At 45.8% G+C, this 13,971-nt stretch overlaps 1 protein-coding gene and 1 pseudogene across 1 annotated transcript in view; one reads left to right on the forward strand and one right to left on the reverse strand.

Moving 5' to 3' along the window:
• Positions 1 to 13,971, forward strand: part of SLC26A8 (solute carrier family 26 member 8) — a gene marked incomplete at its 3' end in the record, with an annotated part of 96,856 nt that overhangs the window by 71,529 nt on the left and 11,356 nt on the right. The window contains exons 9-11 of the mRNA XM_006148676.1: positions 1,925 to 2,072; positions 3,581 to 3,694; positions 11,380 to 11,457. Coding sequence (XP_006148738.1) covers positions 1,925 to 2,072; positions 3,581 to 3,694; positions 11,380 to 11,457 — 340 coding nt within the window. The remainder of the gene's footprint in view (positions 1 to 1,924; positions 2,073 to 3,580; positions 3,695 to 11,379; positions 11,458 to 13,971) is intronic.
• On the reverse strand, positions 13,603 to 13,696 carry LOC114007823 (uncharacterized; annotated as a pseudogene).

Here is a 13,971-nt window from a genome sequence, read left to right on the forward strand (position 1 = left end):
CCGGACTCCCACATGGCCAACCATGGTTCAAGTCCCAGACCTAGTGGCTTGCTTTCTCACTTTCCCTCTGTCTCTCCCTGGTAATCACATGGGTCTTATAGCAAATTTAAAATAACAATAATAAATTAAATAAATAAATTTTATTTTTTAAGAAATTTTTGCAATAGGGAGTGTGCCCTTATGAGAGACAGACAGAAGAAGGTGAAAACTCACCCCCTACGGAGGATGGTCACACAGCCATCCCTTCTATTCTATTCTCCTCTCAGGATCTTGGGCACGCACACACATGTGCTTGGCCTGAGTTTCAAGCTGCCGGGTCTAGGACTCTAACACAGAAGAGTCCACACATGGAACTCTACCACATGGGAGCCCAGTGCCTTATAACCACAATACTCACTACTGTCCCCAATAAATATTTTTTTAAAAATAAAATAAAATACCAAACATTTATGATTGGTTCTATGATGGTTAAAGGGAACCCAAAACATCATCTCTGACCCCTAAGAAACTGCAGCCTACAACTAACCACACTGCAGCTGACTTCACAGACCCCCTGGGCAACAGTAAAATGACTAACCCGATTCAGGCGTAAACGAGCCTGCGTTCCTGGGAGAATCAGTACGTTCCTCCGTGGTTCACGCAGCTGTTTGACGCTAACACTGACAAAGTCGGTTGTATTAAGCCAGTAGAGTCTCCTCCTTAACAAAAGGGAGGGAGATACACCCAGAAAGAGGTTTTGGTCATGGTGTGTATGTGTTCAGCAACGTTTTATCGGATACGATCTTAGTAGGAGTAGAATATATTCAACTAGTAGACGACCACAATTGTCAGCAAAACGAGCAAGTCTCAACATTCTGGTGGCCTCAAAACTATAAGAGGGATGTTGTGGGTAGCATTTGAAAGTGATTGGGGCCGGCAGGTGGCACGGTGGTTGAGGGCGCTGGGCTCCCACATGGCCGACCACGGTTCAAGTCTGGGATATGGAGACTTGCTTTTTCACTTTCTCTCTCCCTCTCTCTCACACACACTTTGTCCCTTTCTGGTCAAATTAAAATAAATAAATAAATAAAGTTAAATAAATCGTTCTTTAATGAAAAGAATTTGAAATGATTTACATAAAGAAACATGACTGAAATGATGAAGGATTGAAGTGTGAGTAGAAGGGAATTCATCGAGCTGTTAGGTCTAGAACTTCCCAGGTGTGACCTCTGCCTGTGGTTACCCTGCTGGTGTGGTCTTGAGCAGGTCCTGACTCTGGGAGGCGTTGACCGTCCTGTGCATTGCCACTGCCACACTGCAGAAACCTCAAACTAGAACACACCTGAGCATATTCTCCTAATGCCTGTTGTAACTTGGCTTGATTTACTGGCAGATTTGCCAGGCTGCTCCTTGGTTGTTCCATCTCTTATTGTGTTATTAAAAAGAGGTGGTGGGGGCCAGTAGGTGGCGTGGTAATTAGAGTGCTGGACTCCCATGTGGCCAACCGTGGTTCGCATCCCAGACCTGGTGGCTTACTTTCTCATTCTCAGTCTCTATCTCTGTCTCTCTCTAGTGAGCATACATGCCCTGTAACCAATTTGTAAAAATAATAATAGTGATAAATAAAAATTAAATAATTATTTTTAGGCATCACTTATTTCATTTTATTAATTATTGTTATTTTAATTTGACCAGAGAGAGAGAAAGTGAGAAAGCAAGCAACTAGGTCCAGGACTCGAACCATGCTTGGCCATGTGGGAGTCCAGCACCTTAACCACCACACCATCTGCTGGCCCCCAATAATTAACGGTTAAAAAATAAAAAAGAGGTGGTGGGAGGCAGGAAGAGGTTGGGCCTACCCAGTAAGAAACGTATGCTCGGGGAGGGTGCCAATAAGGAACTCGCTCACCAGGAATAATTCCGCTCTTAAGCTCTTCCCCTCCAGCTTTCTGTTCCCCACAACACCAGATTTCAGCATTCTGCCTGAGGTTGTCTTTCAAGCCATCTCCTTGTCTTTGGTGAGCTCCTTTCTGCTCATATTTCTGGGCAAGAAGATCGCCGCTCTCCATAACTACAATGTCAATTCCAACCAGGTAAGAGGACCATTACTTCCTCCGGCCCTTAAATGCTTGCTCTCTGGGCTGAGCCTCCTGCCACCATGAACTCTGAAATCTCTAACCAGAGAGTCGCCTGGACTATAATTTGGACTTTAATCATGAAAGGATTTGGGGAGGTGAGGGGTCCTTACCTTTGAAGTCACTGGAATTAACATGAATATTGCTCTCTTAGAACACACGTGGTACAGAGGCAAGAAAGGAACACATGGTGTTACATTGTTCAACTCACAGAATTCCTCTTCATTTTATCTTAATTGGCGCCACGTCCTTAGAAGTCAATCATGGGGCCAGCAGGTGGTGTGGTGGTTAAGGTGCTGGACTCCCACAGGGCTGACTGTGGTTCAAGTCCTGGACTTGGCAGCTTGCTTTCTTACTTTCCTTTTCTCTCTCTGTCTCTCTTTGGTCAAATTTTAGAATAATCATCATAAATAAAGTAAATAATTCTTTAAAAATAAATGCAATCTACCACATACTGACACAATAGGAAATACTGTGGAATATCATCTAAAACCAGGCTACTAATGCAATTAAGTTGGTCTCCTAAATATAGTCTTTATCTTTTGCTTTTGTTTTTATTTTTTATAGAAAACTCAAAATACTGTGAGTTTGGCCCTTTTTCTAGAACTTGAGAAGAAAATATGGAAATGAGAGGTTGTCAAAGGAAGAGAGAAGACCAACCCTGTACCGTTCCCTGTCATTCTAAGTCCTGGTGATCATATGAAAGAGAATCAAATGAGCAAGAGTCTCATTTTCTCTCCTTGCAAAAGTCCTTTCCTGGGCCCACAGGTGGTGTGGTGGCTTAGGCGCTGGACTCCCACATGGCCAACTACAGTTCAAGTCCTATACCTGGTGGCTTGCTTTCTTGCTTTCCCTCTTTTTTTCTCTCTCTGTCTCTGGTGAGTGCACATGTTATGTAGCAAATTTAAAAACAATAATAATACGTAAATAAATAATTCTTTAAAAAAAAAAAAAGTTCAGGGCCAGCAGATGGTATAATGGTTATGTCGCTGGACTCCCACATAGTCAACCATGGTTTGAGTCCTGGACATGAGGGCTTGAGACTTAAGCCAAGTGTGCGTGTGCGTGTGTGTGTGTGTGTGTGTGTGTATGCCCAAAATCCCAAAAGGAGAGTGAAGGGGAAAGGACTGTGGCATGGCCATCCCCCCTGTGGAGTGATTTCTTGCTTTCTGTCTCTCTCTTGTGTCTCTGGCGTGTGCACATACCCAATAGTAAAAATCTCTCTTAAAAAAGAAGTCCATTCTTTATGATCACCAGCTAAAATGAAGATTCAGTTTCATCTAAAAAATCAGACGTGTCATCCTTTGCTGATTTCTAACATAATTTCAATCCTATTAGTTGAAGTGATATTAAAAAAAATCCCATGTTCACGTCCAAGGAAAGAAAAGAAAGCAGCACACATTTAGCTCAGAAATCAAATCAGCATTCCTCAGAGGGTGCCCACGATGCCTACCATTTCTTGACAGGACTTAATAGCCATCGGCCTTTGCAACGTCGTCAGTTCATTTTTCAGAGCTTGTGTGTTTACTGGTGCTGTTGCCCGGACGATCATCCAGGACAAATCTGGAGGAAGACAACAGGTGTGTTGAAGTAGAATTTGATTTCTAATACATAGGATGTTTCTGTCTGTTCATATCGCTATTCCCAGAGAGGGACTGTACGGGTTTAATCTTGCTGTTTTAATGTTATGTTTGCTGGGGAAGACCTCATGGAATTTGGATTCTACATTTGCCTTCATTTATGCTTAGGTTTTTCTTCAAAGCTCTTTGTCGATGTAAAACTTTAACATCTCTTTCTATAGAAACATGAGAGGTTTCTCTATATTAGTCCACAAAACAAAACTTGTATGTAATGTGACTGAAGGCTATCGATGTTTCGAGTAAGCGTCCCACCATCTATTCGCTGTTCTTTCCTATGTGAAGATGCACTCTCATGCCTCGTCTATGAAAGCGCCGATGCAACTCTGCCCACCCAGGCAGCAAACCAGCTATTTTCCTGACGTCCTCAAAGGGCGTGCAAGGGGCTCTCTTTTCTCCTTTTTTTTTTTTTTTTTTTCAGTTTTTGCTAGAGAGAGAGAGAGATGGAGAGAGGGAAAGGAGGGAAAGTGAGAAATCATCCCCCTAGGGAAGATGGCCACGCTGCAATCCTTCTTCTCCATTCTCTCAGGATTTGGGGCACGCACACACACATGCCCAGCGCGACTTTCAAGCCGCCAAGTCCAGGACTGGAACTGTGGTCGGGCATGTGGGATCCAGCACCTTAGCTACCACACTAGCTGCTAGCCTCCAACGAGTTTTCATTTTTTTTGGAGAGGTTTTTGCTATAGGGCGTGTGCACTTGCCAGACAGACGGAGAGACAGAGAGACAGAAAGTGAGAAATCACCCCCCAGGGGGGATGGCCATGCTGCAATCCCTTCTCCATTCTCCTCTCGGGATCTTGGGCATGCACGCACACGTGCCCTGCGTGAGTTTAAGCCACCGGGTCCAGGATGCAAACCGCAGTCGGCTTCATGGGAGTCCAGCGACATAGCCATTACGCCAACTGCTGGTCCCAGAGTTTTCTTCATAGGGAATCAGCTCTTCGTCTAGGAGAGCTGGGGATTTCTGTCATTCTACTTTTACACAGAGCAAATGATCTAGGTCAGGCTCTCTCTAGGTCTCCTGAATGAGTAAACGAAACGTTTAGGGGAGAGGGGCAGAGGGCAAGAGAGGATGATGGTGAAGAACACTCTACAGGCAAATTCTGTGTAAATGCAGGCAGAGATTCTTTTTCTTTTTTAAAATTTTGCCCAGGGCACAGGTGCTCAGCAGAGAGAGCCAGAAACAGGGAGGGAAAGTGCGGGCCTCAGCGCAGCCGGAGACGCTGCCCCTGTCTTCTACAGCTGCTGTTTCCCTGCGTGGCATACTCCCCACCAGTGGCCCCTCACTGCAGTGTGGGGACCCTCCACAGTGGGCCTGTCCCTAGGGATGCTGGGAAGGCCTGGAGCAAAGGGCTGGCCCAAGCAGGGAATGCCACCGGCCACTGGCCCCACACACGGGAGCTGCCCAGGGTCCACTGTGCATTTCCAGTCTAGGCTGGAAAAGCCCCCGAGACTCATTCAGACTTCTTCATCCGACAGCACTCACACCCCACACTCACCCCCTTCTTTCTGGGGACTTCAGAGTCGCTCTTCCTGAGAATATCCCCACTTCTTCAAAGTTACTCCTAACTCCTGGAAAGAGAAGTAGGTTGGGGCTGGCTCTGACCCTCTCAAAAGGGACCTGCCACTGAGGCAGGGCAGCCCCCCTGCCACTGAGGCAGGTCGTTTTTTTTGTTTTTTTTTTTTTAAGAATTATTTATTTAATTTCGTTTCTTGGTTATTATTATTATTTTATTTTGCTATAGGGAATGTGCACTCACCAGAGAGAGATAATCAGAGAGGAAACGTGAGAAAGCAAGTCACCAGTTCTGGGACTTGAACTGCAGTCGGCCATGTAGGAGTCTGGCGTTTTAACCACACTGCCTGCTGGCCACGTATTTTTATTTTTCACTTTTTAAATTGTACCAGAAACCACATGCACTCAAAGAAAGACAGAAAGAGGAAAGTGAGAAAGCTCCTTCGATACGGCATGGTCACACCAGTCTCTTTTCCACTTCTCTCTCCTTTCAAGATTTTGGGCGCGCACACACACGTGCCCAGCATGTTTTTCCTAAGCGTGTCAGGTCCAGGACTTGAACTGTGCAGTTGGTCATGAGGGATCTAGACACCTTGAGCCACCAGGCCACAGTCTGGCCCTATTTTTATTATTTATCTGGCGTAAGTACAAACTACGTGTACGTGTCTGGGTTTTACTTCAGTTCTTCCCTGTCTAGAACACAGTGCCCTCCACTGGCTGCAGCAAAACCTATTGGCCCTTCTGCTCACACATTTGGCCTGAGTTGTAGGCAGGCCTGGCCCGTGGCACGGAGATGAGAAGTCCTAGGCCTGTAGCCAGCTGGAGCGTCCCCCACCCCATCTTTCTGCTCACTCATTTCTCTTTCTTTTAATTTTTCTTTCTTTCTTTCTTTCTTTCTTTCTTTCTTTCTTTCTTTCTTTCTTTCTCTTCTTTCTTTCTTTCTTTTTAGAGAGGCTTTTGCTATAGGGTGCGTACGCTCTTCAGCAAGACAGAGAGAGACAGAGAGCGAGAAATCACCCCCAGGGAGGATGGCCACGCCACAATCCCTTCTCCTCCATTCTCCTCTCGGGATCTTGGGCACGCACGCACACGCACCCGGTGTGAGTTTAAGCCACCGGGTCCAGGACTCAAACTGTGATTGACTAGATGGGAGTTCAGCGACATAGCCATTATGCTAACTGCTGGTCCCTCTTTATTTATTTATTTAAATTGACCAGAGAGGGACAGAGTGAGAGAGAGACAGAAAGTGAGAAAGCCAGCCGCCAGGTCTGGGACTCGAACCAGGGTTGGCCATGTGAGAATCCAGCACCCTTAACCATCACGCCACCTGCCGGCTCCTCTGCTCACTCATTTTTGACACTGTACTTCAGTGCTGTCCATGATCAGGCTCCTTTTTTGTTCCCAGCTTCTCCTCCTGTCCTCAGGCTCTCAGAATTGCTTTAAAAATGAGCTATTATAAAAGAGATTGTTGTATTTTTGGAGGAAGCCAATGGAACAGGGTAGAGAGCCCAGCTTTTGGAGTCAGATGACTGACTCTGGCTTCCGAGATGTGTGTGGCCTTGGGTGTATCGCTTTTGCTTTCCCAGACTCCAGTCATCATCTGTAAAATGGGGAGAATGAAATTAGATATGAATAGCGTCCGTCACATGCCTATTACCTACGAGATACTCAGAAGCTTCTGGCCCGGCAGTGGCGGCGCACATGGTAGAGTGCAGCCGCGAGAGGCTGGGGCTGCAGGGGAGGCTCAGGTTTAGTTCCTGGACCATCCTAAATAGCCAGTGCATGCCTGCGGTCCTAGCCAACGGGGAGGCTGGCAAGGAGGACCACGATGTGGCAAGATCCTGTCAAAAATATTTTTCTCTCTCTCTGTTCCTCTTCCTCATTAAAAAATATAACAATAAATCATAGCTTCTATCCCAGGACCCTAGTGCCAGCCAGGTGTCAGCAGTCTACCTCCTTCCGTCATGGAGCCCACGCGTATGGACCAGTGGGTTTCTGGGGGTACGCGTGTCGATAGTGGCCATGGGAATCCCAGGGGAGAAGGCAGAGTCAGTCCTTGTTCACACTCAAAGCCTGGGAGGGCTCGGGGCAGCAGTCATGCACGGCCTGAGCGAAGCTGGATCCACGTGCAATCGTGAGTTAGGTTTCCCAGGTTATGTCCAAGATCCTGGCTGGCTGGGAAAGCTGGACGGGGGTGGGGAACGCAATGTGGACCCCACTGCAGGTGCTTTCTCTCTCTCCCTCTCTCTCTCCCTCTCCCTCTCTGTCTCTAACTCTCAAGAAAGAGATAAACTTTATTGAAAAACAAAAAGAAAAGAAAGCCTGGAGAGGCAGCAAGCAGAGGGATGTTTAGGAGATGTCAAGGTCTAGGGCACTTGCTGTCTTTAGACTCTGGCCAGGCTGTGATAGGGGGGGGGAGCCTCATCCCGAGGCCCAGAACCCTGAGCACCGGCTTCTGATTCCAAAGCCCACTCTAAACATGCAGCTGTGCGGGACACACAATTCTTTTTTTTAACTATTTTTAAAGAATTATTTTATTGGACTTTATTTTCTTTCTTTTTCTCTTTCTTTTAATTTGACCAGAGCGGGACAGAGAGAGAGAGAGAGAAAGACAGAGAGAGAAGGAAAGTGGGAAAGCAAGTCTCCAGGTACAGACTCGATCTGTGGTCGACCATGTGAGAGTCCAGCGCCTTAACCACCACGCCACCTGCCGGCTCCCCAAGGGACACACAGTTCTTAGCAGGACTCCCAACCCTCTCTGAGCTGCTGATTTAATTAGATTCAGTGCCTGGTGTAGACTCGCATAAATCTAGGCTTTATACAGTTTATTCTGGTGTCTGCTCATCTCTGTTTCCTTAGAAATAATCAGAAGAATTTTTTGAGAAAAGAAGTGGTAAGAAAGAAAAGGTGGGGTATATTTTTCTGCACAAATTAGTTTTGCTTTGTTTTGTTCTGTTTTTTCTCTATTGCGCCGGCAAAGACTAACTGAAGCTGGAGCCCTAGATTCAGTGCAGCAACAGGCAGGCCAGAGGGCCTCCTGAGGCCAGAGGGCTTCTGTCCCACAGCGTGTGAACTGCTGGCCGTCCGAGCTCCCTGAGTGTCAGCCACAACGACCCCTTTCCTTCCTCCTGCGCTGCTCTCACGTCTGCCTCTCCTGTCAGCCGTGCCCCAGCCGGGGTGGGGAAGGAAGAAAGTAGGATGGCTGTTTGAATTGCTGTTCTTTTCCATGACACTTTTCCATGGCAAATAGTAATGAGGAGTGAGTGGGAACGCAGTGAGAAGGGTTTTCCCCCCCACATAAAAAAATGAAGAGGAAACTCAGAGGGCCGGTCACAGCCTCATGGTTAAGGAATCCAGATCCCACATGGCCATCTGTGTTTGAAATCTCAGCTCTGGGAGCCAGCAGGTGCTGTGGTGGTTAAGGCACTGGACTCCCACATGGCCAACCATGATTCGAGTCCTGGACCTGGCAGCTTGCTTGCTTTCTCACTCTCTCTCCCATCAAATTGAAGAAGAATCATTAAGTTAGTTAAATTAAATCAATAATTCTTAAAAAAAAAAAAATACATCTCAGCTCTGGTGGCTTGAAAAACATGTCGGGTATTTGTAAATGCATGCCTTTAATCCCAGCAGGATGGAGAGGTGGAGAAGGGATTGAGCATGACCACACCCCTCTGGGGGAGTGGTCTTTCTTCCTCTCGCTCTTTCTTCTCTGCTTCTCTAAGGCTCTCTCTGGTAAGCACACACATCCTCTGGTAATTTTTTTCTCTTTTTTTTTTTTTTTTTTGAGAGAGAAATTTTCGCTATAGGGTGTGTGTGCTTGTGAGAGAGACAGAGAAACAGAAAGTGAGAAATGATCCCCAGGGAGGATGGCCACACCTCAATCCCTTCTCCTCCATTCTCCTCTGGAGACTTTGGGCATGCACGCACATGTGCCCAGTGTGAGTTTCAAGCCACCAGGTCTGGGACTCAAACCACGGTCAACTCCATGGGGAGTCTAGTGACGTACCCATGACACTATCTGCTGGTCCCAATCCTCGGATAATTTTTTTAAAACTAGGGAATTGTTGCTGGTTTAGATTGGAATTTAGGAACTGTTGCTTAATGGATTAGATCCGAAGGCCTCCCTCAGTTCTTGCTTGTCCATGCCATTATTTGATTTGTTTCAATAGTTACAGCTTTTCTATAACTCCCACCCCAAACTCTCCATCATACTGGAGGATGAGTCTTGTTTCATATTCTTGTTTCTATTAGGGACTTTTAAAAATGTAAATGTATTGGGAACCAGCAGTTAGCGTAATGGCTATGTCACTGGACTCCCACGTAGTCGACCGCGGTTCATGTCCCGGACCCGGTGGCTTAAAACTCACACCGGGCGCGTGTGCGTGCGTGCCCAAGATCCCGAGAGAAGAATGGAGGAGAAGGGATTGCGGCGTGGCCATCCCCCCTGGGGGGGTGATTTCTCGCTTTCTGTCTCTATGTCTCTCTCTGTCTGTCTGGCGAGCGCACGCACCCTACAGTGAAAATCTCTCCAAAAAAAAATGTAAATGTATTGATAGATTATATAAATTCAAGACTGTCCAGAGAGCCTTAGGGTTATATGAAGGGAACTATATTTTTTACTCTTCCGCCTTTATTCGCCAGGTGCGAATTTGCCCACAGTAGTCCACCAAGCAGGTATGGGAGCCATGGCTGCCACCTATAGCACTCGCTCACATCTGTAGCTCTTTTAGATTGAAGCAAGGGGAAACTGAAGCAGGAAAGGGGACGTGATTATCATCGTTGTTTTTTGGAGTTTTTTTGGAAAGAGATTTTTTGCCATAGGGTACCTGTGCTCTCCAGAGAGACAGAAAGTGAGAAGTCACCCTCTAGGGGGGGATGGCCATGCTGCAATTTCATCTCATCCATTCTCCTCTCAGAATTCTGGGCATGCACGCACACATGCCCAGCATGATTTTCATGCTGCTGGGTCTGGGACTCGAACTACGATAGACCCCATAGAAGTCCACCACCTGCTGGACCCTATCATTTTTAAAGATGAAGTACCACTGGAGTTGTTAGAAGGGAAGGTATCGGAGCTCTGAATAAGAAGAGTGAGGGCTGGGTTATTTGTGTGTACAGTGGGGATTTTAGGGCTATCAGTGAGGAGTCTCCAAAGGCTTTTCTAAATTGTGCAAGGAGAGGTTAGAATTAGGAGATGCACAGGAGACTTCAGATTCATAGCATGAGAGCCGGGGCAATAGGATTTTTTTTTTTAGAGAGCAATTTTTGCTATAGAGCATGTGCACTGGCCAGAAAGACAGAGAGACAGAAAGCAAGAAATCATTGCTCCAGAGAAGGCCATGCCTCAATCCCTTCTCCATTCTCCTCTCAGTATTTTGGGCACATACGTACACACGCCCGGCGTGAGTTTTTCACCTACATTTATAAGTGATTATATTACGTTGGTATTATTTTTTCACCACGCCCGGCATGAGTTTTAAGCCACCAGCTCTGGGACTCAAAACACGGTTGACTACGTGGGAGTCCAGCGACATAACCATTATGCCATCTGTTGGTCCCTGGCAATAAGGATTCTGATACTCAGGACATCTGGAACTTTTCAGAGTGCATTCACACATTTATTCAACAAGTTTTTACTGAGCACCTAGTATATGTTTAGCATTTTTTTAAGAGAGATTGTTTATGCTATAGGGTGCATGTGCTCGCCAGAGAGAGATGGAGAGACAGAAAGTGAGAAATTGCCCCCCCCCCCGAGGGAATGGCCATGACACAATCCTGTCTCCTCCATTCTCCTCTCAGGATTCTGGGCACGCACGCTTATGCGCCCGACATGAGTTTCAAGCTGCCGGGTCCAGGACTTGAACCATAGTCAGCCATGTATTAGAAGTCCAGCAACGTAACCATTATGCCATATGCTGGTCCCAGTATGTGTATTAGCATTTTGGTAAGACTAGAAAAATGCCAGTTCAGCAAAAATGCACTTATTCTGAACCCCACTCCTTTTAAGAAAAAAATGATATGCTTCTCGCCAAGCAGAAGGCCTTGGCTGCAGACAGAGACCCGTACATTCCTGATGGCTTCTCTCCAACCGGCTCTGTCTCCTCAGTTTGCATCTCTGGTAGGCGCAGGGCTGATGCTGCTCCTGATGGTGAAGGTGCGCCACTTTTTCTACGGACTGCCAAACGTAAGTAGAACTGATCAGCCGGGTCAAGAATTGCACCTGTGGGGCATCTGTGGGGCGCATTGCACTTGGGTTGTCTCCAGCCCCTCTTCTGTAAGATAGCCCTGCCTGTATTACAGGGTGGGGAGTTACATAAGGTAATATGTTATCTTGCTATGACAACGTGACAATGGGCTTGGACTTAAAGTCAGTACTCGAGACACATTAGTTACGGTTGCCGTTTTATCATTCTCCTTAATCTTCTTTGTATTGCTTAAATGATAAAGTAAGTTTTATAACTAAGGATTCAGTGAAAAACAACCAAACTAGACTTCAGGTGCCAGACCCCTGTTACGACGCAGGTTTGGAAACTCCCTGTGCATTCCCGCACCGTCGACAGAAGGCCTGTTCTGTACTCTGGTCAGCTCACTCACCCCAAGGCTGCCACACAAGTCTTCGTTCCCAACACCGGGAGGCAGGTCTGAAAGTCGAGTTGTAAGCTGGTGTTCAGCAAGGAGCCCCTTGTATGAGGACGTGCCGCTTTCTTCCTCTTGCGTGTGAGTCCAGTCACCTTGCACTCAGAGGCACAATGTGTCCGTTATTGGCTGTCATCAATGTGTCCTGAATTACCGTACAGATAGAGCCCTGTCAGGGACCCTCATTTCCTCTATTTGCAAGGGTCACTTACTAATTTACTTAAGTAGTAATATGTTTTCTTTACAGCTAGGAGGAGCAGAATTTTAAAATTCCAAACAAAAGTTGTCAGAATTCACTGACAGGTAGTGGTAAGTAGGTAGCGCTCTTTTATTTTCACTTTTTTAAAAAAAAGATTTTTGCCGTAGGGTGCGTGAGAGAGAGACAGTGAGAGGGAAGAGAGAAATCATCCCCCAAGAAGGGAAGGCCACACTGCATCCCCTTCTCAAGTCCCCCTTTGGGATTTGAGGCATACACACACACACACACACACACACAACCTGGTATGATTTTCAAGCTACCAAGTCCAGGACTTGAACCATGGTCAGCCATGTGAGAGTCCAGCACCCTAACCAGCATGCCACCTGCTGGCCCCAGGGAATCCATTCTGATGAATGGATCATTGAATTACTATAACCATGAGTTTTTACAGCTATTAAACTGTGAATAAATTCCTTCTTTCTTGAAAAACTGAATAGCTTGATGCAAAGCCTTCATCAGAATCATTACTACAACATCCTGGCTTGGATCCCAACTAGTTACCAAGAGAACCAACTCAAACTCTGAGAGTTTTGGTTTTGCTATAGGGCACGTGCGTTTCCTAGAGAGACAGAGAGAGACAGACAGAAAATGAGAAATCATTCCCCAGGGGGGATGGCCACGCTGCAATCCTTTCTCCCCCATTCCCCACAGGATCTTGGGCATGCACACACACCTACTCAGCATGAGTTTTAAGCTGCCAAGTCCAGGATTTGAACCACAGCGGACTACGTGGGAGTCCAGCAACATAACCGTTATGCCATATATTGGTTCCCCAAACTCAAACTCTGAAATGCATGATACAAAATAATTTACTCAACATTAACCAAATTTTGTGTGAAAAATATATAGACTGCACCAAAATGTTGACAGTGGTTTAGATGATGGTAATTATGTATGAGTTTTTAGTTCTTTTCACACAATGAACATGCTTCACCTTAATACTCAGAAAGATAAAACTTTGGTCGCATGTTGACTTATGAAAAAGATTTGTTTCCTCCTCACTCTCTGTGCCTCAAGTCAAAAAGTTTTCAAAACCCCTGTGAAGTTGAGTTTTTTTTTCTTCCTACCACATCTGTCTGCAAATTGTAGAAAGCTTTGAAACTACGTGTTTTTTTTGGAGAGGTTTTCGCTATAGGGCGCGTGAGTTTATCAGAAAGACAGAGAGAGACAGAGAGACAGAAAGCGAGAAATCCCCCCCCAGGGGGGATGGCCACGCCGCAATCCCTTCTCCATTCTCCTCTCGGGATCTTGGGCACACACGCACATGCACCCATTGTGAGTTTAAGCCACTGGGTCCGGGACTCGATTCACGGTCGACTACATGGGAGTCCAGCAACATAGCCATTACACCAACTGCTGGTCCCAGAAAAATGGTTTTTAAAGTAGGTTAAAGTCTGCTTTGAGGCCCTGATGATTTCTATACTCTTTTTTGTTTTAAATATGGAACACTCCATGAATTTGCATGTCATCCATGCTAATCTTCTCTGTATCATTCCAATCACAGTATATGTGCTGCCAAAGTGAGCATGATTTTTATACTCTTTTTCGTGTGTGTGGATGAACTATACTTTATTAAAACATTTCATCCTTATATGTTATAGAGAATATTATGAAGAACATGCATTCTTAGAACAAATTTTTTTCCCCTGAAACTTTTTTAAAATTAATTAATCTACATTTATTCCCTAAGCATCGTCACAGCATTCAAAATGTGATTTCCCATCCAGAATATACTGCATAGTGGCTTAATCATGCATGTTATCATCAATAATTTATATATATATATATATATATATATGTGTG

This window comes from Tupaia chinensis, unplaced genomic scaffold, assembly GCF_000334495.1.
Source record: "Tupaia chinensis unplaced genomic scaffold, TupChi_1.0 Scaffold000238_1, whole genome shotgun sequence".
NCBI classification, from domain to species: domain Eukaryota; kingdom Metazoa; phylum Chordata; class Mammalia; order Scandentia; family Tupaiidae; genus Tupaia; species Tupaia belangeri.